Source organism: Pogoniulus pusillus, chromosome 1 (genome assembly GCF_015220805.1).
Source record: "Pogoniulus pusillus isolate bPogPus1 chromosome 1, bPogPus1.pri, whole genome shotgun sequence".
Classification (NCBI taxonomy): Eukaryota; Metazoa; Chordata; class Aves; order Piciformes; family Lybiidae; genus Pogoniulus; species Pogoniulus pusillus.
The window spans coordinates 22,921,045-22,948,912 of NC_087264.1; the positions used below are offsets into that span (position 1 = coordinate 22,921,045).

Below are 27,868 nucleotides of genomic sequence, written 5' to 3' on the forward strand. Positions count from 1 at the left end.
AGAACGAGAGGACACAGCCTCAGGCTGCGCCAGGGGAAATTTAGGCTGGAGGTGAGGAGAAAGTTCTTCACTGGGAGAGTCATTGGACACTGGAATGGGCTGCCCGGGGAGGTGGTGGAGTCGCCGTCCCTGGGGCTGTTCAAGGCAAGATTGGATGTGGCACTTGGTGCCATGGTCTGGCCTTGAGCTCTGTGGTGAAGGGTTGGACTTGATGATCTGTGAGGTCTTTTCCAACCTTGTTGATACTGTGATACTGTGAACTGGATGAGCTTTGAGCTCCCTTCCAACCAAAACCATTCTATGATAATTAATTTCTCTTAGCACCTTGAAAAGTTAATTGTATGAAGCACAAGGCCATTTCTTTTCTCTTCTGAAGATGAAGGCAGGTTAAGTCCGTACTCTTCTGTAAGATACAGACCCAGCTTGAAAACAAGCAGCTGTAGACTGGAGGAGACAACGCTGCCTCTCCCACTGGAGGCACAGCATCAGAAGGAAGAGGGAGCATCTTCTCTGGCACTGCTGGGTGACAGCATCTATGACACATACAGCAAGACAGCAGAAAGAAAACTCTTAAAGACTAGAAATAGTAAAATTGTACAGTGATTTATTTGAAATCTAGAAATATTTTACATTTTTACATTAGTGTGCAGTTCATGATGTCTCAAAATACAGAGTGCAGATACAGGTATACAAGTACAGTGCTGGGCTAAACCACAGGTCTCAGTAAAGTTACCTTAATTATTTAAGGCATTATCCCACCCCCATCCTCTATCTTTGAAAGTCACAGAGAATTACATTCAGAAATTGTTCTATGCAGTTCAGCTAACAGTGATTTTTAATGACATCTGGACTGGGTAACAATGTCAATACAATCATTGCAGTCTGATACAGCTCACCACAAAGCCTGTGATAAGGTTGAAGAGTTTCCCCAGTGAAGTCTGCATATGCTCTCAAGGGAACTAGCACACATTCTTCATTAAAGAAGGCAGAATCATTTCCTTCCAGGTCCAAACTGGCAGCAGATGGACAGCCAGGTACATTTCTCCGCACTGCTCAAGCCTTTTCCTTTCATCAGGAGACACAGCTAACATTAGTCATAAATTATCATAGCACCTCCCTACATGGATGTTAGCCTGAGCCCTGGGAATTAAAGGAGCAGCAAACTGAACTTCAACATTCTTCAAGTCTACATTCAAAAGCTTGTGTGTCTAACTCCAGCTTCCCTATGCCATTGCAGAAGAACCAGGGAGACAGATGTTAGTGGCAGGACTTTCTGTGACTGACAGTGCCTGGGAATGTTATACCTAAGTGTTCAGCAACCATCTGGAGCTGACTGTGACTGCAAGAATTTGAACTGAAAGGGTGACCTGGCTCAGCTACATGCTTAAACACACACATTTATTGCTTTCCACTTTCTTGCCCAGTTATGAAACTGACAATAGCAAAAGGCCTAATACATTCACAATCACCTTTCTTCCAAAAGGGTAGAATCCATGCAGTATTTTGTCATTTATGAAACTGACTACCCAGCATACCTGAACATTGTAGCTGTCAAACTGTGGTTTAAACTGAGAACATGCCTGCAATGTGAGGCAAAAAGCCATTATTTTGAATATCCATCCCTTAGGCCACCAACCAGTCCATGGTTATTTCTAAGACTGAATTGAACTAAAGACACTACACTTCCCAACACCTTTTCTTTCTGAAGGGTCATTACTTATCCCCACTAATTGCTTAATTGCCTTTCTGCCCTAAATATTAAACCATCAATTTTTCTTTCTAACAAGAGATGCACTCCATACTTCCATATTTCAACACACAAATGGACTGAATGTTAGTTCAGTGACCAAGATAGCTTTGAGATCAATTCTATCTGCTGTATACTTGGAGCCCTCTGTTTTAACTGTGGGTGTGAATTTGTTCCATCACTATTTGAAGCAAGCATATATATGCAAGAGAAAATTGAAGAAAAAAAACAATCAACTACTTTTTCAGCCTTTAACATTAGACAGGAGTGAACTACACATCGATGTAACTCCAGTGTTTTATCTGTAGGAACAAAGAAACACTATGGCTAAAATAAAGAGAGATTCACAGTCAAGCTTCTTTGTGCTACCCAGAACATCCAAGATACTACTGTTCAGCAAAAGAACAGCTCTACTGCCTCAGCAGTTAAACCTTCACAGCTCAGAGTCATCTGAGGGTACAGAGATGTTCCCCTCTGCTTTGTAGGACACACTAGGATGCAGGAAGATGCTGCCTTTTATTCACTCAAGTCTTTTTCCTTGTTTTAACCATTTAGAAGTATTCCCCAATCAGTTCCCAGTGTCTTACACAAGTTTCCACTGCAGTACTGAGCAAACCAGGACGGTGCTGGCTAGGGAATCACAACACTCATTTACAACAGGGTAGCTACCTTCAGCTATTTTTAATTCCAGTTAGTTATCTGTTAGCCCAACAGCCACAAGATTTGTAATTTGCAGAGATTAAGAAGCCCTTGATCTCTTCCAATGCACTTCAGCACATCAGTCTCCTTTAGTCAGTATTCTGTTATAAAACATGAGAAACCCCTGCTCTCTGTTATAAAACATGAGAAACCCCTGCTCTCTTCCAGTGCTCTTCAGCACATCAGTCTCCTTTAGTCAGTATTCTGTTATAAAACATGAGAAACCCCTGCTCTCTGTTATAAAACATGAGACCCCCCTGCTCTCTTCCAGTGCTCTTCAGCACATCAGTCTCCTTTAGTCAGCATTGTTATAAAACATGAGAACCCCCTGCTCTCTGTTATAAAACATGAGAAAATCCTGCTCTCTTCCAATGCTCTTCAGCACATCAGTCTGCTTTAGTCAGTATTCTGCTATAAAACATGAGAAACCCCTGCTCTCTGTTATAAAACATGAGAAACCCCTGCTCTCTGTTATAAAACATGAGAACCCCCTGCTCTCTTCCAATGCTCTTCACCACATCAGTCTGCTTTAGTCAGTATTCTGCTATAAAACATGAGAACTTCAGCTGGCTTTTAAACATGTCTTATAACTATATATATATTTCCCCCTCCTCTCACAAAAATATAACCTCTGCCTTTCTAAATATCTTTACAGGTCTGGGGGAAACCAGCAGCTCCATTCAGTCAATATGTCCCAATGAAAATGCCATAAAAAATATCACATCTAAAAGATTAATATTTATATTCATCTTCCATTGGACCTAAAAAAAAACCAACCTCAAAATAAACTCAATGTCCAGTTGCCTCTGATTTAAAAAGTCTGACTAAAAAGACAGAAGGATTGCAATATTTACATTATACACATCTTCCAATTACAGTGCTCTTAGAAAGTGGAATGTCTGAGGATTAAAATATTAACTCAAGCTTTACAGGGCAGCTCCAGACCACAGCTGCATCTTCACTCTGTGTGTTTTCGTTTTAACAGGAGAAGATTTCTCATTAATATTAATGTATTAGTAACAGTATGGATTATTTCTCTGCCCAATGATCTGTAGAATTATGCTCCTGAACTACCATCATGTTCCACAACATCATTAAGTTAAGTGTTAAATAACATTCTTATTTATAACTATGTGACAGCATGGACTGTACACACACACACACACACACACACACATATATATACACTTAAAACCTTAGATTTCATAAGGGTGATTCTAGGTTAAAAAAGGTGGGTTTATATATAAAGTAGTTGCTAAGAAAAAGAAAAACAATCAACCAACAAACTATCTAAAGCTTTAGATTTAGTACTGACAGAAATCTCCATTTCTAGACCACAGAGGAAAAAAAAACAGCCTTGGACAACTTTTAGATCAGTGAAGTCTGCTGCCAAGCTGGAGGGCACACTTTTGTCAGGACTATGCTATTTCACTGGCAAAGGATACAGCCACTGAGGTCTAGAGCTCACAGGCATTCATGCTACAATTGGGCAGACCTACACACGACCTCCTTGGAAAAAAAAAACACTTGATTGAAGTCCATCTGTCCCTTGGAATTGTGCTCTCATCGTAGCCAAGTAGAGGGTACCCACTGGGGTTCTGTGTCAAGTTTGTTTATTAACCGAAGCAGCTCCTGATAGGCCTTATCAAGGTCAGAATTGACAATGGCTGTGTCAAAGTAGTGGCCGTTGTTCTGCTCCATCTCCCTCGTCTTCTCTATGATTTCTCTCAGCTCTTCTGGCTGCAATCAAAACCAGAGAATTAGTGTGTGCAAGCCTGTGCCCAGCTCCACTCACAGGCTCACAGGATGTCAGGGGTTGGAAGGGACCTAAAGAGATCATCCAGTCTGACCCCCCTGCCACAGCAGGACCACACAATCTAGCTCAGGGCACACAGGAACACATCCAGACAGGCTTTGAAAGGCTCCACAGAAGGAGACTCCACAACCTCTCTGGGCAGCCTGTGCCAATGCTCTGGGACCCTTAGAGGAAAGAAGTTCCCTCTTGTGTTGAGCTGGAACCTCCTGTGCTGCAGCTTACACCCATTGCTCCTTGTCCTATCCCAGGGAGCAGTGACCACAGCCTGTCCCCCCCATCCTGGCCCCTAGACCTCAGAGATTTAGAAACATTAAGTCCCCTCTCAGTTCTTCTCTTCTCCAGACAGAACAGCTCCAGGTCCCTCAGCCTCTCCTCATCAGCCATGCCCTCCAGTCCCCTCATTATCCTTGTAGCCCTCCCTTGGATTCTCTCCAGCAGATCCCTGTCCCTCTTTAACTAGGGAGCCCAAAACTGAACTCAGTATTCAAGATGGGGTCTCACCAGGGCAGAGTAGAGGGGGAGTAGATCCTCCCTCGAGGCTCAGAAAATGCTCACAGTATTGCTACCAGCAACTGAGAACCTGACAGTGAGACTGAACCATGATTTAAGAGCTAAGGCCACCCATATGGCAAACTGCTACATAGCTGTCCCAGACTGAAGAAAACAGATCTAGTACTGCTCACTAAGGAACAAGTTCTTTACTATGAGGGTGGTAGAGCACTGGAACAGGTTGCCCAGGAAGCTGGTTGAGGCCCCATGCCTGGAGGTGCTTACGGGCAGGCTGGATGAGGCTGTGGCCAGCCTGATCTAGGGTGGGAAGTCACTGCCCGTGGCAGGGGTGTTGGAACTAGATGATCCTTGTGGTCTCTTCCAACTCTGACTGATTCTATCATTCAGATGAAAAACTTCAGTCCTGGCTCAACCTTAAATGAAGGATTACCATACAGTACCTGCACACCAAACACCACAGATGCTTTGCTACTAAGTAGTCACCATCATAAGGGTGGTGAGACCCTGCAACAGGTTGCCCAGGGAGGTGGTGGAAGCCTCATCCCTGGAGGTGTTTAAGGCCAGGCTGGATGAAGCTGTGGACAGCCTGCTCTAGGGTAGGGTATCCCTGCCCATGGCAGGGGGGTTGGAACTTGATGATCCTTGTGGTCCCTTCCAACCCTGACTAATTCTATGATTCTAAGTTACAATTCCTGAGCAAAAGCTGCATCAGCAGCCCCTTCGAATTACACTGGCAAGACTCAGCATGAGCTGCGTTATGTTCAGCTGGTACTTTGAACAGTGGCAAAATGCTCCCTCCAACCACTGCAGAGCAGATTTTGTTATCCTAGAAACAAACCCTTTGTATCTCCTAAGCTGCTAAGGACCTTTCCTGAACTTTCATGCATCCTGGTTTTATCTGTGTGTTTCGATTCCATTCTAACTCTTCATTAACCAAATGATCTGAACTGAGTAAGTGGAGATCTTGATGTGGCTCTGAAATATGAGAAGTGAGCCTACAGGATCAATAAATAACTTTACCTAAAGAGTTTTGGAAGAGGGCAGACAAGTTCTCAAAAGAAGAACAATAATAACTTTCTCCCTAGAATTAGTTTTGGGTTTACTTAAAGATGAACTTGAGTATTCCAGAGTTTTAAGATAAAGGTTCCTATTTCTGTATTCAAAGGCAGGGACCACAACTGAGACATTGTGTCCTGGGATTATTAAATTAGCAGTGGATTCCCTTGCCTCATGTGGAGTTCCTTAGGAAAAGGCTCAGGATGCTTTCACCTCAGTCTGCCTACTAACCTGGAGCACACAGATCTCAACTACAGCACTTCCCATATACTGCCAGGACCATCAGCATGCCCCAGTTCCAAGAACAGCACACTGAATTGCTTACAAAAGCTTTCCAGATCTGCAAATAAAAAGTAGCAGGGTTTCTGGGGACAGAGTGCCTGAAGATAATAGGCTGAACATGAGGCAGCAGTGTGCCCAGGAGAGCCAATGGTATCCTGGCCTGGATCAGGAGCAGTGTGGCCAGCAGGACAAGGGAGGTTATTCTGCCTCTGTGCTCAGCACTGCTCAGGCCACACCTTGAGTGCTGTGTCCAGTTCTGGGCTCCTCAATTCAAGAGAGATGTTGAGGTGCTGGAAGGTGTCCAGAGAAGGGCGACGAAGCTGGTGAGGGGCCTGGAGCACAGCCCTGTGAGGAGAGGCTGAGGGAGCTGGGGGTGTGCAGCCTGCAGAAGAGGAGGCTCAGGGCAGAGCTCATTGCTGGCTACTGCTGCCTGAAGGGAGGCTGTAGCCAGGTGGGGTTGGGCTCTTCTGCCAGGCAATGAGCAATAGAACAAGGGGACACAGTATCAAGTTGTGCCAGGGGAGCTCTACCCTGGATGTTAGGAGGAAGTCACTGGGAGGGAGAGTGATTGGCATTGGAATGGGCTGCCCAGGGAGGTGGTGGAGTTTCTGTCCCTGGAGATGTTCAAGACTGGATGGGGCACTTAGTGCCATGGTCTGGTTGATTGGATGGGGCTGGGTGCTAGGTTGGACTGGATGAGCTTGGAGGTCTCTTCCAACCTGGCTGATTGTACGATTCAGAAGATGAGTTAGACACAGTACCTTTGGGTTTTTCCCCTCCTTGGCCAATAAAGCACGTAGCCTCTCTTGTGAAGGTGGTGCAACAAATATAATGTATGGCTTCAAGTCAGAATTCCGTAGTGTCTTCAGTGACTGCAGAAAGAGGATTTATTAACTTTTTAACAGCTCCAGATAGGAAAGGGACATTTAATAAGCCATGATTCACATGCTATAATTGACAACATACTTTCCAAACACATTGACATATTACTATAGTGTACAATATATTAAGAGCAGTATAATTAACCACACCAGTATTATTATCACTACTCATGAGTTCAGTCCTCATTCCCTACACAACTCACAGGCTAACACTTTTCAGCTTCATGGAACCAAAACATTTACTTGTGTTCAAGAGTATTCTTCATAATTAAAGGAACTGCATTTTGGTATCCAAAGGCAAAAAAAAACCCAAACTCACAAACCCAACCAACACTTCAATAAGCCCAAAAGGTCACCCACGCTGGGCCCCTCAATTCAAAAGAGATGTTGAGGTACTGGAAGGTGTCCAGAGGAAGTGTCCAGAGAAGGGCAACAAAGGTGGAGAGGGGCCTGGAGCACAACCCTGTGAGAAGAGGCTGAGGGAGCTGGGGGTGTGCAGCCTGCAGAAGAGGAGGCTCAGGGCAGACTTCATTGCTGTCTACAACTCCCTGAAGGGAGGCTGTAGCCAGGTGGGGTTGGGCTCTTCTGCCAGTCAACCAGCAACAGAACAAGGGGACACAGTTTCAAGCTGTGCCATGGGAGGTCTAGGCTGGATGTTAGGAGGAAGTTGTTGGCAGAGAGAGTGATTGGCATTGGAATGGGCTGCCCAGGGAGGTGGTGGAGTTGCCATCCCTGGAGGTGTTGAAGCAAAGCCTGGAAGAGGCACTTAGTGCCATGGTCTGGTTGATTGTCTAGGGCTGGGTGCTAGGTTGGGCTGGATGAGCTTGGAGCTCTCTTCCAACCTGGCTGATTCTATGATTCTAAGTTTCCCCACAATGCCAAGGAACAGTATTAGCTTTTAACAGAGCATAGAGAGTCTAAATAGCACACTTCAACCTTTCCTGTTTGCAAGATTAAAATACAAAGCATCAGATGCACTACTATTGCATGCTTAGAGTTTGGGTTTGGTGGTTTATTTTTTTGCAATTTCCATTTATATTAAAGGATGGGAAATAAAAAGAATCAATCTGGAATTTGATTTTTCTAAAAGGCTTCTTCTGTCAGTCTCAGGACAACCAATCTGTCTCAGATGTATTTTTATCACCACAGAATTAGATCAGTTTTCAACCAGTTACTAATTTTGAAGGAGTTGTAGGTTTTCAACTTACTCTCCTTTGTGATACCCCTGAGCTGCTCTAGCAAAGTATTACGTGGTGCCAACCAGTGATGGCTAATGACAGCTTTAATACTACCAAACTTTACTAATGCATCAAGTTGTGCCATGGGAGGTCTAGGCTGGATGTTAGGAGGAAGATCTTCACAGCAAGAGTGATTAGCATTGGAATGGGCTGCCCAGGGAGGTGGTGGAGTTTCTGTCCCTGGAGGTGTTGAAGCAAAGCCTGGATGGGGCACTTAGTGCCATGGTCTAGTTGACTGGCCAGGGCTGGGTGCTAGGTTGGACTGGATGAGCTTGGAGGTCTCTTCCAACCTGCTTCATTCTTTTTGTGGCATTTCTAACACCGTAGACCTCACACCTCCTATATGTACTAGCACTGGGTTGTGTGGCCTCTTCCCATGTTTGATTACAGTTCCAAGTTGGAGGTTCTGTACATAAAAGTTTGCCCATTCTTTCTCAAAATGTCACAGCTACAGAGCTTTTTAGTGTTGTTGAGGAGACAGACTTTAACCCTGTCTGTTGTGGAACTAGAGAAGCATTCCCAAAATGCAGTTTCCAAGTGTAATCCCAAACAATTTCCCCTCTGTTTTCAAAAACCTTCGAGCTCACAGTGTAAACAGAACACTGAGAGACACAAATCTTATTTTAATTAATTTTTCAATTTAGCTTTAAATACCTGGAAGCCAAGGCCCCCATCTACCTTCAGCAGAGAGAGAGAGAGAGAGAGAGAGAGACTCATAGTAGCCTTTCAGTATCTGAAGGGGGCCTACAGGAAGGCTATTTACAAGGTCTTGTAATGACAAGATGAGGAGGAATGGGTTTAAGCTGGCAGAGGGAAGATTGAAACTGGATGTTAGGAAGAAGTTGTTTGCAGTGAGGGTGGTGAGACACTGGCACAGGTTGCCCAGGGAGGTTGTGGAGCACAGAATCACAGAATGTGACCAAAGATCTTCTGTGATCCACAACCTCCCTGGAGGTGTTCAAGGCCAGGTTGGGTGAGACCTTGAGAACCCTGTTCTGGTTGGTTGGAGGTGTCCCTGCCTATGGCGAGAGGTTGGAACTGGCTGAGCTTTGAGGTCCCTTCCAACCTAAACCATTCTCTGATTCAGTGTGCATTACCTAACAGTGAACAAGGCTATATTCAGAACACACTAAAAGACTCAACTTCAGGGCACTGAAAGAAAACTTGGAATACAGCTGAAAAGGTACCTTGGAAACACATTAACTTTAGACAAACCAAAAAACAGCTCATCAGATTTTCACAGTAGCACCTACAATTAAAATCATAGAATCACTCAGGGTTGGAAGGGACCACAAGGATCAGCCAGTTTCAGCTCCCCTGCCCTAGAGCAGCCTGGCCTTAAACACCTCCAGGGATGGAGACTCGATCCCCTCCCTGGGCAACCCATTCCAGGATCTCACCACTCTCATGCTCAACAACTTCCTCCTCATGTCCAGTCTGAGCCTACCAATCTCCAGCTTTGCTCCATTCCCCCCAGTCCTATCACTCCCTGACAGCCTAAAAAGTACCTCCCCAGCTTTCTTGTAGCCCCCTTCAGATCCTGGAAGGCCACAAGAAGGTCACCTGGGAGCCTCCTCTGCTCCAGACTGCACAGCCCCAACTCTTTCAGTCTGTGCTCACAGCAGAGCTGCTGCAGCCCTCTGAGCATCCTCCTGGCCCTTCTCTGGACACGCTCCAGCATGTCCAGAATGACAAAAAACATGCCAAGCAACAGCTTTGCCATACCTGGGTATGAAGGTTCAAAAGGCAAATCTTGCCAGAGTTGATGACTTGCCGCACGGAGTCTATACTAGTCCCATAGAGGTTCTTTTCAAACTCTCCATACTCAATGAACTTCCCAGCAGCTATGTCAGTCTCAAATGCCTGTCGGGAAATGAAATGGTAATCCCTGCCAGCTACTTCAGTCTCTCGCCTGCTCCGAGTGGTATCTGCAAACAAGAGCAACAAAACAGAACTGAGATAGTGATAAACCTGTAGAACTGAAGAGAAGAAGAAGAGATCAGGTTCATCAGGCAGGGCCTGGATCAGCAACAGTGTGGCCAGCAGGACAAGTGAGGTTCTTCTGCCCCTGTGCTCAGCACTGCTCAGGCCACACCTTGAGTGCTGTGTCCAGTTCTGGGCTCCTCCACTGCAGAGAGATGTTGAGGTACTGGAAGGTGTCCAGAGAAGGGCAACGAAGCTGGTGAGGGGCTGGGAGCACAGCCCTGTGTTGAGAGGCTGAGGGAGCTGGGGGTGTGCAGCCTGGAGAAGAGGAGGCTCAGGGTTGACCTTAGTGCTGTCTACAACTACCTGAAGAGAGGCTGTAGCCAGGTGGGGTTGGTCTCTTCCACCAAACAACTGGCAATAGAACGAGGGGACACAGTTTCAAGTTGTGCCAGGGGTGGACTAGGCTGGATGTCAGGAGGAAGTTCTCACCAGAGAGAGTGATTGGCATTGGAATGGGCTGCCCAGGGAGGTGGTGGAGCTTCTGTCCCTGGAGATGTTTAAGACTGGATGGGGCACTTAGTGCCATAGTCTGGTTGATTGGCTAGGGCTGGGTGCTAGGTTGGACTGGATGAGCTTGGAGGTCTCTTCCAACCTGGCTGATTCTATAATTCTATGACCTGCCCCTCATAAACCCACACTGACTTGGCCTGATCCCCTGGTTGTTGTCTATATGACATATGATGGCATTTGAGCTGCCCTGCTCCATGACCTTCCCTGGTACTGAGGTCAGACTGACAGGACTGTAGTTTCCTTGATCTTTCTTATTGCCCTTCTTGTAAACAGGCCTTACATCTGCTACCCTCACACATTCTGACACAACAGGATCTGCCTGCAGGCAGCGTTAGAGCAAGGGAAGGCATCTGCCTGCGGAACTCACGGGGAACAGCGGAGCCGAAGCGTTCCACTTCGTTATTCATCAGCCGCTGCCGCAGCTCGTTCTGGCCGCAGCTCTGGGGGCCGATCAGAACAATTGGTCGCTTCCGATTCGCCGGTTGATGATACAGAGACATTTCCTCATAGGTCAGGATCTCCTCATTGTCATAGTCTTGAGGGAGAAACAACGCAACAGTCAGAACACACTTTGCTGCCAGTGGCACGGATGCTTGGCCTGTCATGCAGTGCCAAGCATCAGGCAGCTTCTGACTCTCTGCTTAGCATCTAACTGCAAGTCACCAAAGCAGCAGAACCTCAAAGTTCATCACCTGCCCGCGAAGAGGAGTCTTTCCCCCCGGCCCTTTCTGCAGAAAGTCAATGTGTTTCCACTTATTACTGATGCAAGTAGCAGCATAAACTCAGGAAAACAACTTTCTTGACAAGGAACAAGTTTCTAGCACAAAAATAACACTTTACACCCAAAACCAACAACAGAAGTCATCCTGGTCCCTAAGTGCTTTTGTACAAATAAGCTACAAACTCTCTGTGGGTAAAGCTTCCATTTACTCAAGTCAATTACACAGAGTTGAGATATTACTATAAAACTGTAATAAATTGGTTTGTCATTGAAAAAAACTGGGAGTGCTTTCATGCCTCAATATAAAAAACCAAGAGTGCTCTCATGCCTAAAAAGCTGAATTTTTACCCCTATCTTCTGGTCTTTATAAAAGCTGCTACAAATCCAGGCCACATCTTTTAGACCTTTGTCTAAATGCTGCTACGGACCTGAATCCTGCTCCCCTCCCCCGCCACAACATCGCCAAGCAGTATCTTTAACAACATAGCCTGAATTTCAGTGCTCTTTTTGCAAAGCTATCTTTAAAGGTTTTTGTGCTTGCTTGAACAAGTGCACAAACTGTGCAGGAGATGTTGCTCACCATCGTTTTTATTCGCGTTGTATAAAACCTTTTTCCGTTTCTTTTTGTTTTTCTTTGCGCACCAGAGTTTTCCTAGGAGCAACAAAGAAAGGCAGAACAATCACATACTTCAGGCAGCAAAAAAGTTTCCTGTTCTACCTGCTTTCTAGATCTTCGAAGGGGAAAACTTCAGCTTGCTACAACTTATCAAATGTTGCATGGCAAAGGCTTCAACTGAGTCATGGGCAGACAAAATTCTTTGAAGTAAAAAGTGGCTTTCCAAATCTGCCTTCCTTATCCTAACTACACTGCAGATAAGTTATGAAAAAAATCATGTGATTTATACAACGAAGCGCTGGGCTCGCACCCGCACCACACACCCAAGCGCTGGGCTCGCACCCGCACCACACACCCAAGCGCTGGGCTCGCACCCGCACCACACACCCAAGCGCTGGGCTCGCACCCGCACCACACACCCAAGCGCTGGGCTCGCACCCGCACCACACACCCAAGCGCTGGGCTCGCACCCGCACCACACACCCAAGCGCTGGGCTCGCACCCGCACCACACACCCAAGCGCTGGGCTCGCACCCGCACCACACACCCAAGCGCTGGGCTCGCACCCGCACCACACACCCAAGCGCTGGGCTCGCACCCGCACCACACACCCAAGCGCTGGGCTCGCACCCGCACCACACACCCAAGCGCTGGGCTCGCACCCGCACCACACACCCAAGCGCTGGGCTCGCACCCGCACCACACACCCAAGCGCTGGGCTCGCACCCGCACCACACACCCAAGCGCTGGGCTCGCACCCGCACCACACACCCAAGCGCTGGACTCGCACCCGCACCACACAACCAAGCGCTGGACTCGCACCCGCACCACACAACCAAGCGCTGGACTCGCACCCGCACCACACAACCAAGCGCTGGACTCGCACCCGCACCACACAACCAAGCGCTGGACTCGCACCCGCACCACACAACCAAGCGCTGGACTCGCACCCGCACCACACAACCAAGCGCTGGACTCGCACCCGCACCACACAACCAAGCGCTGGACTCACACCCGTACTACACAATGAAGTGCTAGACTCACTCCTGTATTTACATCAGTTACTTCAAAGAATCATCCCCACTTGTATTACAAAAAATAGCCCAATCTGCAACTCCACAATGACAGGGTTCTGGATATCACTAACAGCACTTCTGTAAGTTAGATTAATTTTTCTGCCCCCCTTGGAAAGTACTTATCCAACCTGATTTTTCTGGTTCCTTGTCTTCTTCTATGGTTTGCTTCATTGCTTCTCTTTGTTGCTGAAAGCTTTTCCCTGAGTGCATTAAAAAGAAGCAGAAAAGCAGTTTAACATTTGGAAGCCACCTGCATAGCTTTTTTGTAATGATTTACCCATTCGACCTTGCCCTGAGGTTTTAAATCTCTGAAGGTTCTAGTAGAATATGATGCATAAGAAAAAAACTAAAGTATAAATTGCTGAGAAATGTGTTGCTTAAAAAATAGAAGTACTCTTCAAGACAGACTTGCAGAGCATTTGTACTATTATGGGCAGTGCTGTCTGGAAAATTCAAACTACTGGAAAGACTACATATGGGCACTTCACAGAATAACAGAGGTTCTGAGATGGGAAAATCCCTTCAAGCTCATTGAGTCCCATCATTAGTTTCACACTGACAAGTCCCTGACCCAACCAAAGCCCTCAGCACAACATCTCATCACTGGGAATTGCTATGGTTGGAAAGGAGCACCAGCTCCCTCAGGCGCTCCTCACAGGCCATGTTTGCCAGACCTCTCCCCAGCCTCATCGCTGTCCTCTGCACCTGCTCCAGCACCTCAGCGTCCCTCCTGTACTGTGCTGACCAAAACTGGACACAGTACTCCCAGTGTGGGCTCACAAGTGCTGAGTACAGGTGTGCCATGGGCTGAATGCCATAGGTATTACTATACCAAACACTAGGGGCAAGAGCACCTCCCTACTCCTGCTGGTTACACCATTGCTGATCCAGGCCAGGATGCTGCTGGCCTTCTTGGCCACCTGGGCACACTGCTGGCTCATGTTCAGCCAGCTGGCCACCAGCATGCCCAGGTCCCTTTCCGCCAAACAGCTCTCCAGCCGCTCCACCCCCAGCCTGTAGGGCTGTTGGGGGTTGTTGTTGTGGCCAAAGTGCATGACCTGGCACTTGTTAAATCTCATGCAATTGACCTCAGCCCACGGCTCCAGCCAGTCCAAATCCCCCTGCAGGGCCTTCCTACCCTCCAATTCTTTTTATATATTTCCAATTCTTTTTAGCATAAATTCTATTTATACTAAATCTTTTAAACTCCAGCTTGAGAAATATTTGCCTCTATTTACATCAGATGTCATAAAGTAGCAGGATGCTATTCTATGGAATTTGAAAAGTCTTTTGTTCAGTGTGTTTAACAGATCAGCAGATCTTTCAGGCCTTAGCATGCAGTACATCTTTCAGTGCAAAAATCATATACCGAGTTCAGGGTCTGAAAACACAAATGCTCCCAACAGCTAGAAAGGAAGCATAGCTGTCACAAATAGCTGAAGCTCTTAGCTAAGTAAAAACATGCCAAGAAGTTGCTACAAAAATAAAGAAGATGTGTTTCAAATACCCTACTTGATTTATTTAGAACCATTACAGCTGTCCTCTTGTGCAGGGAATGGGCAGGCTCTGCAGTCTCGCGTATCTGTCACAACCAGCAGAGGGAACTCTGAATCCAGAGTCCCGATGGTGAAGGAAAGCAGCTCTCGAAAGGTGAACTGCAGTGGAAGCAGTAGCTTCACTCTGCATTTAACATCTATACACGGAAATGCCTCTAAAAGGTCAAACTTTTAAGGAAGTGAATTACATAACCAACGGTAGTTTCTGTTGCCAAAGGTTCCAAGTCTCAGATACTTAAGGCAATGGCTATGTAAGGGTATGTGGGGCTTCAAAACAGAATATTGCTCCTGTGGCTATGGGAACAACTGACTGTCAAGCTTTTTCCAGACTTTTATTTACCAGGAATCAGGCCAGCCAGTGGCTGATTATCTTCATCACCATCTCGGTAAGCCTGCCACCAGTTTGGATCTTCTTGACTGATCACGTGGAGTATATCTCCTTTCTGAAAGGAGAGTCCTAATTCTCGGCAGGGGACATAAGGGTCATCAGAGGGATCATAGTCAAAATGTGCTTTCACGTGTATCTGTGGCATAAAACAGAGGGAAAACAACCTTGTCACTTCTGAAGAGTTACACCTGTGATTGCAACAGACCTCTGATAGATAAAACCTCCAAGATTCTACAAAATGGAAACTACATCTGAGGCTTACAAGAGATACTGGAGTGGAATCACTACCTAGGATAGCAAGGGCAAAAACACAGCAGTGCTAGGCTAGAAATGAGAGCCTGAATTTAAGTGTTATTAATTCTAAAGTCTATGCAATGTCTTTACCCTTTCAGGAAGCAAACCTTCCCCCCCCCCCCCCAAGTTACTGATTTAAGATCTTTGCATTCAAAAAGCATCAGATACTCTGGATTGGTAATACCTAAATAAATACACAGCTTGAAACCCGTTTGCTGGGCTTCAGGTGAAGTTTTACTTGTAAAATGTTCTTTGTCAAGACCCACCAATGTTTGTGTTGACTGTAATATCAACCAATATGTGCATCTCTTTCTCTCTCTATGTATAAAACCCCAGAGACACTGGGAATTTCAAAACAGAATTTCAGGAGCACAGGCAGTTCTATTTTTTCTCATTCTTTACTATTTTAGAAACAGAGTTAAAAATCATAATATAGCTTCAGCTTAAAACAATCAATCATGTTCAACAGTTAGTTCAGACCTTAGCCTGGCAACATTTAAACCAATTTAAACAATTAAGGTTTGCTTTCTTTCCGCGATGTGACTCACCAAAGAGCTATGTAAATGAAGCTATGCATCACAAAGATCAAGAACTCAGGCAGGACTACTTACAACTGTCTCCTTCGCAGGAGGAGGCTTGCTCTGCTGACTGGGAATCAACACAAAAGTCAGGGTACCATGCATGTCAGCCTGAGACAGAAAAACAGACCCTTCATATACAGTATCAAAAGAGAGCTTAAGGTTAGGAACTTTCATAAATAAAATGTGGTAGGAAAAAGCTTTCCAAATTCCCAGAAAAGGGCAGTTCCTAAGAGCACATCAGCTTACCTCTTAGTATAAAAGATCAAAGAATCACAGAATTTCTTAGATTGGAAAAGCCCTTCAAGCTCATCGAGTCCAATCATTAGTTTCACACTGACAACTCCTTGACCAAACCAAAGCCCTCAGCACAACATCTCATCACTGTGAATCGCTGTGGTTGGAAAGGAGCACCAGCATCAGCCAGTCCAACCTTCATCCCAGCAGCCTTCAGCACCAGACCATAGCCTCAAGCACCACAGCCACTCTCCCCTTAAACACCTCCAGGGATGGTGACTCCACCACCTCCCTGGGCAGCCTGTGCCAGTGCCTGACCACCTGCTCAAGAAAGAACTTCCTCCCAACAGCCAACCTAAACCTGCCCTGATACAACTTGAAGCCATTTCCTCTTGTTCTATCATTAGTAACTGGGGAGAAGAGACCAGCTCCAGCCTCACTACAACCTCCTTTGAGGTAGTTGTAGAGGGCAACAAGGTCCCCTCTCAGCCTTCTCTTCTTCAGATTAAACACCCCCAGCTCCCTCAGGTGCTCCTCACAGGCCATGTTTGCCAGACCTCTCCCCAGCCTCATCGCCCTTCTCTGCCCCTGCTCCAGCACCTCAATGTCCCTCCTGTACTGTGCTGACAACTGGACACAGTACTCCAGGTGTGGGCTCCCAAATGCTGAGTACAGGGGCATGAGCATTTCCCTGCTCCTGTTGGTCACACCATTGCTGATCCAGGCCAGGATGCTGTTGGCCTTCTTGGCTACCTTGGCACGCTGCTGGCTCATGCTGGTCACCAACACCCCCAAGATACAGTGCAAATGCAGTGCTTCAGTGACAGGTTAGAATGCCAAATGCTAACATAACAGCTTTTGAAAACCTAACGCTTCTGACTACACTGAAATGATTTCTGTTTGAAACAGAGCAGCTCCAGTTCTGTCAAGCAGTGACTTAGGGGAAATGGAGAATAACATCACAGAATGGTTTAGGCTGGAAGACACTTCAAAGCTCATCCAGTTTCAACCCCCCTGCCATAAACAGAGACACCTTCCACTAGAACAGGTCTCTTGCTCTGTTCAAAAATTAGGTCTATGCTGGGAATTTAGATTATATTTAAATAATTGTTGAAGTGAAACAGTATTTTCAGATCTAAATACTTCTGCTATGGCTTTACATTGCTAACATTATTGAAGTACACAAAACACTGTTTAAAAATTAACTAACACAATCGAACCCTGCTTCTGTAAAGTATTTAATGCCAGTATTGCAATCACCCCTACTTAAGAAAGCAGAAGCATAATAAGTGTCCTGGCTTTAAAGAATTGTTATGTGTTTGCACACAAAGAATACCTAGACCAAAATCCAGGTGCCAATCTGTGACAAAGTGTACACGTCTCACTTCCTATACAAATTTCCATGGACCAAAACAACAACTTCTGTTGTATAAAACCAAAGCAAATGCACAGAACTCCAAAAAAAAAAAACCCAAATAATCAGACTGGCAACCTGTGCCAGTGTCTCACCACCCTCACTGCAAACAACTTCTCCCTAACATCCAGTTTCCATCTCCCCTCTGCCACTTCAAACCCATTCCTCATCCTGTCAGTACAAGACCTTGTCAGTACTCCCTCTCCAGCCCTCCTGGAGCCCCCTTCAGATACTGGAAGGCTACTCCAAGGTCTCCTTGAAGCCCTCTTCTCTCCAGGCTGCAGAACTCCAACTCTCTCAGCCTATCCTTATAGCAGAGCTGCTGCAGCCCTCTGGCCTCCTCTGGATTTGCTCCAACAGTTCCACGTCCTTCTTGTGTTGGGGGCTCCAGAACTGCACACAGTAGGTTTCATTGTACAAATACTCTACATTTGTAGGTTTCATTTATACAAATAGCCATTGTTATACTAATTAATAGCACACCATTTATCAGCAAGTAATGGTCCTCCACATACAAATGCTATTGGAATGAAAAGACTTTTAAACCAACGCTAAACACCAGTACAAGTGACAAACAGAGCAAACAAACAGGCGTAATTCAGACTCATGAAATAAACGTTTTTCACAGGCAAAACAAGAAGTGTCCAACTCACCAACAAGTCAAAAACTTCATTAACATCTTTTCCACGAATTTCAATGCCATTTATCTCCAGAACTTCATCCCCTTCATGTAACAGCCCACTCTTCTCGGCGGCACCTCCTTTCACTATCCGACTAATGATAACAGAATCCATTTCATTGCGAACAGTAGCACCCTGTGTAGTAGCAAAGCATTCTGACTTTATTATATGTATGAAACTCAAAGCTATCTATTGTACATATTCCAAGCCAGTGGAGAAACTATGTTGAAAGCAATTGCAAGGAACTCTGCTTCATTTGAAAAAAAAAAAAGCCACTTTTATTTCTCCAAGCTGCGTTAAAGACTGAAGAATTGCTCCACACTGTAAAATTAATGACTAAGGAAATACTTTTTTGGTGGATGCACAATAGAAGATAGGAGTTGCTAAACAGAAAAACAATACATAGAATCAGTCAGGGTTGGAAAGGACCACAAGGATCAGCCAGTTCCAACCCCTCGGCCATGGGCAGGGACACCTTCACACTCGAATAGGTTGTCCAGAGCCTCATCCAGCCTGGCCTTAAATACCTCCAGGGATGAGGCTTCCACCACTTCCCTGGGCAACCCCTTCCAGGCTCTCACCACCCTCATGCTAAAGAACTTCTTCCTAACACCCAGCCTGAATCTACCCATTTCTAGCTTGGTTCCATTCCCCCAGTCCTAGCACTACCTGACAGCCTAAAAAGTCCCTCCACAGCTTTCTTGTAGCCCGCTTCAGATACTGAAAGGCTACAAGAAGGTCACCTGGGAGCCTTCTCCTCTCCAGACTGAGCAGCCCCAACTCTTTCAGTCTTTCCTCACAGCAGAGCAGCTCCAGCCCTCTGCTTATCCTTGTGGCCCTTCTCTGGACACCTTCCAGCACATCCATAGCCCTCTTGTCCCAGGGGCTCCAGAACTGGATGCAGTACAGGGTTGTCATAAGGCTGCCAGCACCCCCTGTGGCAAAGCTTGGGACAGTGACTGCCATCACAAAGTCCTGCCCAAACCCGAGCTGATAGAAGCTGTGTAGATTTGAAATGGTAGCATGTCTCCTGCTCTGTGAAGACATGCACAAACTGACTATCTGTGTCTCATTTTGGAGGGATCAAGAGCCTTTGAGCTAAACATCATCTCTACACTGGAATTCCAAACCTTTCATTGTAATCTGCAAAGGACAAAAAAGCTTCTCTCCTCTCCACCTACCCAAGGGGGTCCCACTACTTACCAATGGAATATCCCGAGCCTTCTCAATGCGAACTATTTTAACTGTCTCCCCTCCATACACGCCAACGTTCTCATAAATTCTTTCATCTGTTACAGGCTCAGGTTGCATTTCTTGTTCTGCAACCTTATCATGAGCCAGTAGAAGTGCCTGGTGTTGAAGAAAATTAGCTTGGTTACAGAAAATGTCACACTTTATAGGTACACAAAATAGTAGAGTTCAGTGAAGTTCTGCGATCTGGATAGTCTTTGTAGGTTACAGAATACTGCAAAGCAACTCAAGAAATAAATCATTTATCACAGTTATGCACTGACTGCTACATACTTTCTAAAACTTTCAGGTCCTTAAAGGCTGGAAAAGAACACCAAGCAATTCAGAACACACAACTGTGACTGTTCTTACAGATTTTCCTTCCTAAAACCCCACACATTGGTTTACTACATCTGTGACTGAGGATACAGTCACAAGAAGTTACTACAGTGAAAGCTACTCAAGGATTTGCAACATTGCCACATGACAATGTTTCCTCCATGCATCCTATGATGAAAACAGCTGTTGAGGAAATAAAAACCCCAGCAGCAGAGATAAGCAAAGCAGTTTGTGTGTTGCAAATTCCCCTGTAACACACAGAATGTAGCAAGGGCTGAACAAAGTCACGTTCTGCACTTCGTTAGAAGTCTTCATTAGTTGCTGGAAGTTGGAAACTCCTCATGCCAGAAAAAATATTGAGACGTACAGAACTGAAGAATAAAATCTATCTTTGACCAGTCAATCCAAGACATCTGCAAAAAACAAAAAGCTATACAGAAAATAGCATCAAGAAACACATCCATTAGAAGTTTCACTTTACCTGCATGTGAGGGGCATTCAGCAAAGCATTCAGCTCCTGCCCATCCTTTTGGTGACTGGGTTTCAAAACAGTCTGTACCTAGAAGAAATCAAGCAGCACAGCTCTTAATCTACCCTGTGATTTATCAATCCTCCTTCCTCTAACTCAAGCACAACCTACTAGTTGCAATTACTCCTTTTCCTGAAAGTAAAATATGCCCACATAATTGTTACACCAGCTGATGAAACTTAATCCAGTATGCATCAGGAAAGCATGAGGTGAGACCACAGGACTGCCTCAGCATCTCTTGCCTCACTGATTATCTACCATATCTAAGCTGGTATCCAGTGAATTGATCTCAGAGACCTTTTAATACTAAAGGGCAGCACTGACCTCAGCTACCACAAAGATAGACACACAAAACACTCAGCTCTAGAAAGGAACATGGCAGTGAAATGAGTCCCAAGGAAGTTTATTCTAAGATTATGCTGGGTCACTCAGAAGTGCCTAACTGCTCATTAACTTTAACCTCTCTTTTACTTAAAAGCAGGTGGCTTATTTTTATCCAAATTATTTCCACCACCAGCAAGACTCAAGATACCAAGACAGCTTTTGCAGGACATCCTGAAGGTCCTGCCTCAAAACGTAGGAATGAAGACTCTGGAAAGGTCTCAGGAGAACAGGTTTCTTTGCCTGGTTCCAAAGGAATCCATATGAACACAAAGAGAGTTTTTGCTCAAGCAGCTTCAGTTGCCTAAGAAGCTTTTCCTTCTCATGCAGTTACTAAACATGCCTTGGCATCACCACTAGAAAACACTGGTATGCTTACAGAGAAAGCCAGGAGCTGGGAAGTCTCTCTTATCCAACAGTGAGGCTGAAGAAGGTACTTTTCATAGCTTTTATCTTCTGGCCTAATCCGACCAAACACACCAACAAGTCCAGAGACTTGAAGAGCAGATTATACATATCAGAGCAGCAGCTTTCACTGGGCTAAAAGTTCTTTATTTAAGAGCTGTTTACTCTTAAGGATAAGGTAATGTGACATAACAGAGTCTCAGGAAGCCACTGGCTCTGCTGCCCACTTGGGCACACTGCTGTCTCATCTTCAGCTACTCTCTACCAGCACCCCAGGTCCCCCTGTGCCTGGCTGCTCTCAGCCACTCTGGCCCCAGCCTGTAGTGCTGCTTGGGGTTGTTGTGGCCAAAGTGTAGAACCCTGCACTTGGCCTTGTTCAATCTCATCCCATTGGCCTCTGCTCACCCATCCAACCTGGCCAGGTCCCTCTGCAGGGCTCTCCTACCCTCCAACAGCTCCACACCTGCTCCTAGCTTGGTGTCATCTGCAAACTTACTGATGCTGGACTCGATCTTCTCATCCAGATGATCAATCAAGATAGCTATAGAACAGGATTGGGGCCAACACTGATCCCTGGGGCACACCACCCGTGACAGATGTCAACTGGATGTGGCATCACTCACCACCACTCTCTGGACCCAGCCCTCCAGTCAGTTCTTGACTCATATCAGAGTGAATATCCCCATAATACATAAGTAAGTTCAAGTGACTGCTTTAAAACCCTGCAGAGCGGAAAGACTTGAGCTTCACGTATGCCTGCTCTAACTCAAACTTCTGAAATGTCAAAGAAGCTATCATCCCTGGCTTGTCCTGTATTTTGGGATGTCATATAGCAAACAGGACACTGTCACTAACACATTTTCCTCTGGTGGAAGAAGATCTTCCTCTATATTAAAAAGTTCCTCATAGAAACAGAAATTTTCTTGGAACTTAGAAACCTTGAACAAATTTCTTTCTTGAAGGAGCTACAAGAAGCTTTAAAGCCTTAAGTTGTGCAATCTTTATGATCCTTTTACAGGAAAACCTGCTCAGGAAGCAATTCACAGGTCCTGCAAACAAGACCATCTTTTGAATGCAAGGTCAGAAGCCTGTGATTTGACAGGGCAAAAGCAACCAGACTCAAGCAGTCCTTTTCTGTGAATATTCCTTGTTCAAAGTTTAATTTCTGCTTTCAGTGATTAAATTATTCAAAACTTTAACAGCTCCTCTCTTCTCCTTCTAAGAGAAAGATAAATGCATTATTTGCTTATTTAATGAAGCACTAGGAAAGGTGCAGGCTGCCAGATAGAACACTTACTACACCAGTATTGCTGCATCTCAGATTCCTTTCTTAGTCAAGATAATCCCACGGCTTTATCAGATGCAGAAGCCTGAATGCAGGCTGTCATTCCAGAAGTGACACAGTACAGGTAGCATAGGCAATCCACACCAAATATGTGGCAATAATGCTACTTCCTCAACCCTTCAACCCAGTTTTTATTGCTCATTACGTTCCCTTCAGTTGGAGCAGCCCTCCCCCAGATCTGTCTGTTTGGTTTCATGACACAGCAGTTTGGATGCACACTGGAGTGATTAATTAAACAACCAGCATTTAACCATGCCTGCAAAATCTTCTTGTTCACTCTCAGGTGAGCAGGATGGTCAGAAGGAATGTAAGGACACATTGTAAGGCACATACAGCCCAAGTTTCAAGTGCTCAGTGCACCCTCTCAAAAATAACTGTCCTTGAAGTTAGCAGCAGCAGGCATGAAGCCTCTATAAACACAGCCTATAAAAATTGGAGCCTGTTAAGTATATTTAACAACAGCAGCATCTTCAAGGTGTTTTCATGTGTGCTGTCACAGGCCCCAAACCACAAACTGTCTTGAACATTGCACCAAATATTCTTACAAGGTCAAGATTCAGATCACATTCTCTTAATCCTTGCCCCCATCTTGGTCAAGTTGAAATGGATTTACAATCAATTTAATTACAAGTGATGTTTAAAGGCTATTTTTATGGAGTAGATCACATTAGACAATGATTAGCTCTCTAAAATAAATTCCTTAAGCTCCAATGCTTCATTCCACCTTTCAAATTCAATTGAAGTTTCATTTAAAATTCAACAAAAAAGGAAAAGAAAACAAATCCTGAGTTGTTGGCACTTGGTCATCAGAAGCAGCATGAAAAGTGAACTGTTCTAATTTTAAGCATTTCCTAAAGAGAACTAGAAAATAAAAATGCACAATTCCATGCTCATGTATTGGTTACTGGTTAAAACAAATTCAAACCAAAAAAGGTCTTCACAATTCACATGCACTGTTTTGTTGAAGTCATCAATGAATCATAGAATGTCAGGGGCTGGAAGAGATCTCAAAAGCTCATCTGGTTCAACCCCCCTGCCACAGCAGGATCACCCAGAGCAGATCACACTGGAATGCATCCAGATGGTTCTTGAGTATCTGCAGAGAGGGTGACTCCACAACCCCCCTGGGCAGCCTGTTCCAGTGCTCTGCCACCCTCACAGGGAAAAAAATCCTCCTCATGTTTAAGTGAAACTTTTGATGCCTCAGTTTCCACCCATTGCCCCTTGTCCTGACACTGGGCATCACCCAGCAGAGCCTGGCTTCAGTCTCCTGCCACTCACAGAATCATAGAATCAGTCAGAGTTGGAAGGGATCACAAGGATAAAGCAGTTATAGAACCACAGAATTATAGAATCAACCAGGTTGGAAGAGACCTTCAAGATCAGGCAGTCCAACCTAGCACCCAGCCCTAGCCAGTCAACCAGACCATGGCACTAAGTGCCTCATCCAGGCTTTTCTTGAACACCTCCAGGGACGGCAACTCCACCACCTGCCTGGGCAGCCCATTCCAATGCCAATCACTCTCTCTGTGAAGAACTTTCTCCAGTCACAGGATCACAGGACATTAGGGGTTGGAAGGGACCCAAGGAAATCATCTAGTTCCAACCCCCCTGCCATGCCCAGGGACACCCTACCCTAGAGCAGGCTGTCCACAGCCTCATCCAGCCTGGCCTTAAACCCCTCCAGGGATGGGGCCTCAACCACCTCCCCAGGCAACCCAACCCAGGCTCTCACCACTCTCATGCTGAAGAACTTCCTCCTCACATTCAGTCTGAGACTCCACTCACCCCTTACATATTTCTAAACACGGATGAGGTCACCCCTTAGTCTCCTCCTCTCCCAGCAGCACAGCCCCAGCTCCCTCAGGCTCTCCTCATAACTTCCTTCATCATCTTTGTGGCTCTGTGCCGAACTCTCTCAAGCAGCTCCCTGTTCTTCTTGAGCTGGGGAGCCCAGAACTGGATGTAATACTCCACATGAGTGCTCACCAGGGCAGAGTAGAGGGGCAGGAGAACCTCTCTTGACCTACTAACCACAGCCCTTCTAATACATCCCAGAATGACATTGGCCCTCCCGGCCAACAGACACACTGCTGGCTCATGCCCATCCTTCCATCCACCAGCACTCCCAAGTCCCTCTCCCTTTCACTGCTCTCCAGCAGGTCAGTCCCCAGCCTATTCTGCTCCCTGGGGTTGTTCTTTCCCAGGTGCACGACTCTGCACTTGCCCTTGCTGAACTTCATTCCATTTCTCACTGCCCAGTCCTCAGACTAAGTCTCTCTAAATGGCAGCACAACTCTCTGCTGTGGCAGCCACTCCACCCAGCTTGGTGTCATCAGCAAACCTGCTGACAGTGCATGAAAGAGCAAATTCTTCCAAAAGTGTTAATTATTTACTATTTAAAACAATATTTTTTGGAAGAGATGATGTTTCACATTGCAATAATGAAATTGTGTTGCAAACTGCCTTTTCCTGTTAAGAGTTATAGGAGCACCAGCTCTAGGACATGTTCTCTTCTAACCAAAACGCCTCAAAACCCCTCCCAGCTGAGTCTTTAAATCAGGACATGCACTCCAAAACAGATTCAAGAGCTACATGTTGCTGCTGCTGACTTGTGCTGTAAAATATGCACTCTAAAATATTAAAGTATGTGCTCTAAAATATTAAATGGCAAGTCATGCTGATGTTATGCAGCTATTTTCTGGTTTTCCTTCTTGTAAATGTCTTGTGGCTTTTATCCTCAAGATACCATCACTATCTTAAATCTACACTTTGGCAAGTGGCTTCTCAAAAACACCCTGAAGTAACAACAACCCCAAGCAGTGCTACATGCTGGGGATAGAGTGGCTGGAGCACAGCCAGGCAGAGAGGGACCTGGGTATATTGGTTGGCAGCTGAATGTGAGCCAGCAGTGTGCCCAGGTAGCCAAGGCCAGTGGCATCCTGGCCTGGATCAGGAACAGTGTGGCCAGAAGGACAAGGGAGGTTATTCTGCCCCTGTACTCAGCACTGGTCAGGCCACACCTTGAGTTCCTCTATCCTGTTCTGGGCTCCTCAATTCAAGAGAGATGTTGCGGTGCTGGAACATGTCCAGAGAAGAGCACTAAGATTGGTGAGGGGCTGGAGCACAGCCCTGTGAGGAGAGGCTGAGGGAGCTGGGGGTGTGCAGCCTGTAGAAGAGGAGGCTCAGGGCAGACCGCATTGCTGTCTACAACTACCTGAAAGGACCTTGTGGCCAGGTGGGGTTGGTCTCTTCTGCCAGGCAACCAGCAACAGAACAAGGGGACACAGTCTCTAGTTGTGCCAGGGGAGGTCTAGGCTGGATGTCAGGAGGAAGTTGTTGTCAGAGAGAGTGATTGGCATTGGAATGGGCTGCCCAGGGAGGTGGTGGAGTCGCTGTGCCTGGAGGTGTTGAAGCCAAGCCTGGCTGGGGCACTTAGTGCCATGGTCTGGTTGATTGTCTAGAGCTGGATGAGCTTGGAGGTCTCTTCCAACTTGGCTGATTCTATGATTTGTCCTGAATTTCTGGCTTAATAATTTTGGATACTATTTAACACATTGCAAAATACAAATCACTTCAACACACCCAAAGTTGAATCACCGACAAGGTAGATTACATCTGAAACAGGGAAGTGACATGTGCAATATATTGGCTTTTCAGGAACTTCAAGGCTGGACAAGTCAGAGATGAGAGATGAAGAGTCAAAACAAGTGCAGGACTATGTTTGCCTTTCACATAATAGTCTCCTGAGTGATGACAGAATTCCATTGGCTTAAAAACTTTTAGATTAAAAGAAATATTTTATGCTTAACCTTCTTCATGGATTGCCAAGGGACTCAACATGTTCCATCACTTTGATTTTAGGATTTAATAAATCATTCTGCAGGGAAGATGAAGGTTAGGCAAGACAGGGCTTGTGAATGGGCAGCAACCCCTATCTGTCTATAAAGGGCCTCATTCATTTGGTCTTCCTGGTCTGGTGATCTGTAGCAGACCCCCACTGTAATGTCCTCTTCCCTTCACCATGGCCCACAGGCACTCTGTCTTTTCACCATCACTCTCAAGATGTAAATTCTAGCTGCTCACTGACATAGAGGGCAACACCCCCCCCTCCTCTGCCCTGCCTGTCCTTCCTAAAGAGTTTATACCCTTCCAATCCAACACAGCAATCACAGGAGTCATTCCACCACGTTTCTGTGATGCCAATCAGACCGCAGTGCTGCAGGCACACGAGCATCTCCAGCTCCTCTGGTTTACTGCACATGCTGCAGGCGTTCAAACAAAGGCAGCTGAGTTGGGCTCCACGTGAATTACCTGGAGCCCCTGATGAAGTACAACTGCACTTCAGCTGGGCTAGTGGTTTCACTCTTGACATTGCCATGCCATTTCAAGGACTGCCTTCAGTAGATCTGGTTCTGTTGCCTTCCCCCTTCATATCTAGTTTAAAGCTCTATCTGCCAACTCAACACCTAGGAGCCGTTTCCCCCTTGTATTTAGTTGAATCCCATCTGGTCACAGCAAGCCAGGTGCTGTGTAGACCTCTTTGTGCTTGAAGAACCCAAAATTGGACTTCTGACACCACTCTTTGAGCCAGGTATTTATCTGGTGTCTTTTTTTAAACCTCACAGTTCCCTTTCTTTGAATATGAAGGTAATGATGATAGAAGGTAATGATCTTGAGTTTTCCTGGGTAGAGATCTTCTTGAAAGCTTCTACTAAGTGGCACACAAAATGACATCAGATTCAGGAAGAGGAAAACTTAGCCTTAAGAGACAAATCTGTAACATCCTGTATAAGAAATGGAGAGTTAAAAACTCCAGCTTGTATCTGAATGATCTGCCTGTACCAAGTGGGTGCCTGGGGAAGCAATTTACAAGCAGAAGTTAACTGAACAGGTTCCTTCAGGCTTGCAGACATCGAAGCAGCCTAGTGAGGATCCTGTAGCAGCTTATGGGTTGATGAATAAGCCAGAGGGAAGCTCAGATGTAAAACACTCCCTCCTAGTTTTGGTAAAGTCTTGCTGACAAATCTAAACAGGAAAACCAGCACACTGCACCTCTGGGTAACATTTAAATCACATCCTTCAAAATCAGTCATTTCTTCTGCAAAATAACTTCAGGCTTGAGACATTTCTGTTATCCTTAACAAGGTTAAAGTGTAGAACAAGTGTGCTAGTTTGAAGCTAGCTAGAATATTTTGGTGAGAAGAATTAGATTATAGGCTGTGAAAAGGAAATGATGGTGATGTCTACTTCACTCATAGGTTTGCTGAGATGGATAAGAACAAGAACATAAATATAGATAAGGGAGTCGCTCTCTGTTTCTGGGGTTGCATGAGCAACTCTCTAACCTAACC

At 45.7% G+C, this 27,868-nt stretch overlaps 1 protein-coding gene across 1 annotated transcript in view; it reads right to left on the reverse strand.

The window, feature by feature from the left end:
* Positions 1 to 587: 587 nt before the first annotated feature.
* Positions 588 to 27,868, reverse strand: part of PALS1 (protein associated with LIN7 1, MAGUK p55 family member) — a 72,159-nt gene continuing 44,878 nt past the window's right edge. The window contains exons 4-14 of the mRNA XM_064144001.1: positions 20,336 to 20,413; positions 19,489 to 19,635; positions 18,259 to 18,420; positions 15,988 to 16,065; positions 15,035 to 15,218; positions 13,267 to 13,338; positions 12,027 to 12,098; positions 11,093 to 11,260; positions 9,955 to 10,157; positions 6,872 to 6,982; positions 588 to 4,186 (exon numbers count right to left, since the gene is read on the reverse strand). Coding sequence (XP_064000071.1) covers positions 4,010 to 4,186; positions 6,872 to 6,982; positions 9,955 to 10,157; positions 11,093 to 11,260; positions 12,027 to 12,098; positions 13,267 to 13,338; positions 15,035 to 15,218; positions 15,988 to 16,065; positions 18,259 to 18,420; positions 19,489 to 19,635; positions 20,336 to 20,413 — 1,452 coding nt within the window. The 3' untranslated portion in view covers positions 588 to 4,009. The remainder of the gene's footprint in view (positions 4,187 to 6,871; positions 6,983 to 9,954; positions 10,158 to 11,092; positions 11,261 to 12,026; positions 12,099 to 13,266; positions 13,339 to 15,034; positions 15,219 to 15,987; positions 16,066 to 18,258; positions 18,421 to 19,488; positions 19,636 to 20,335; positions 20,414 to 27,868) is intronic.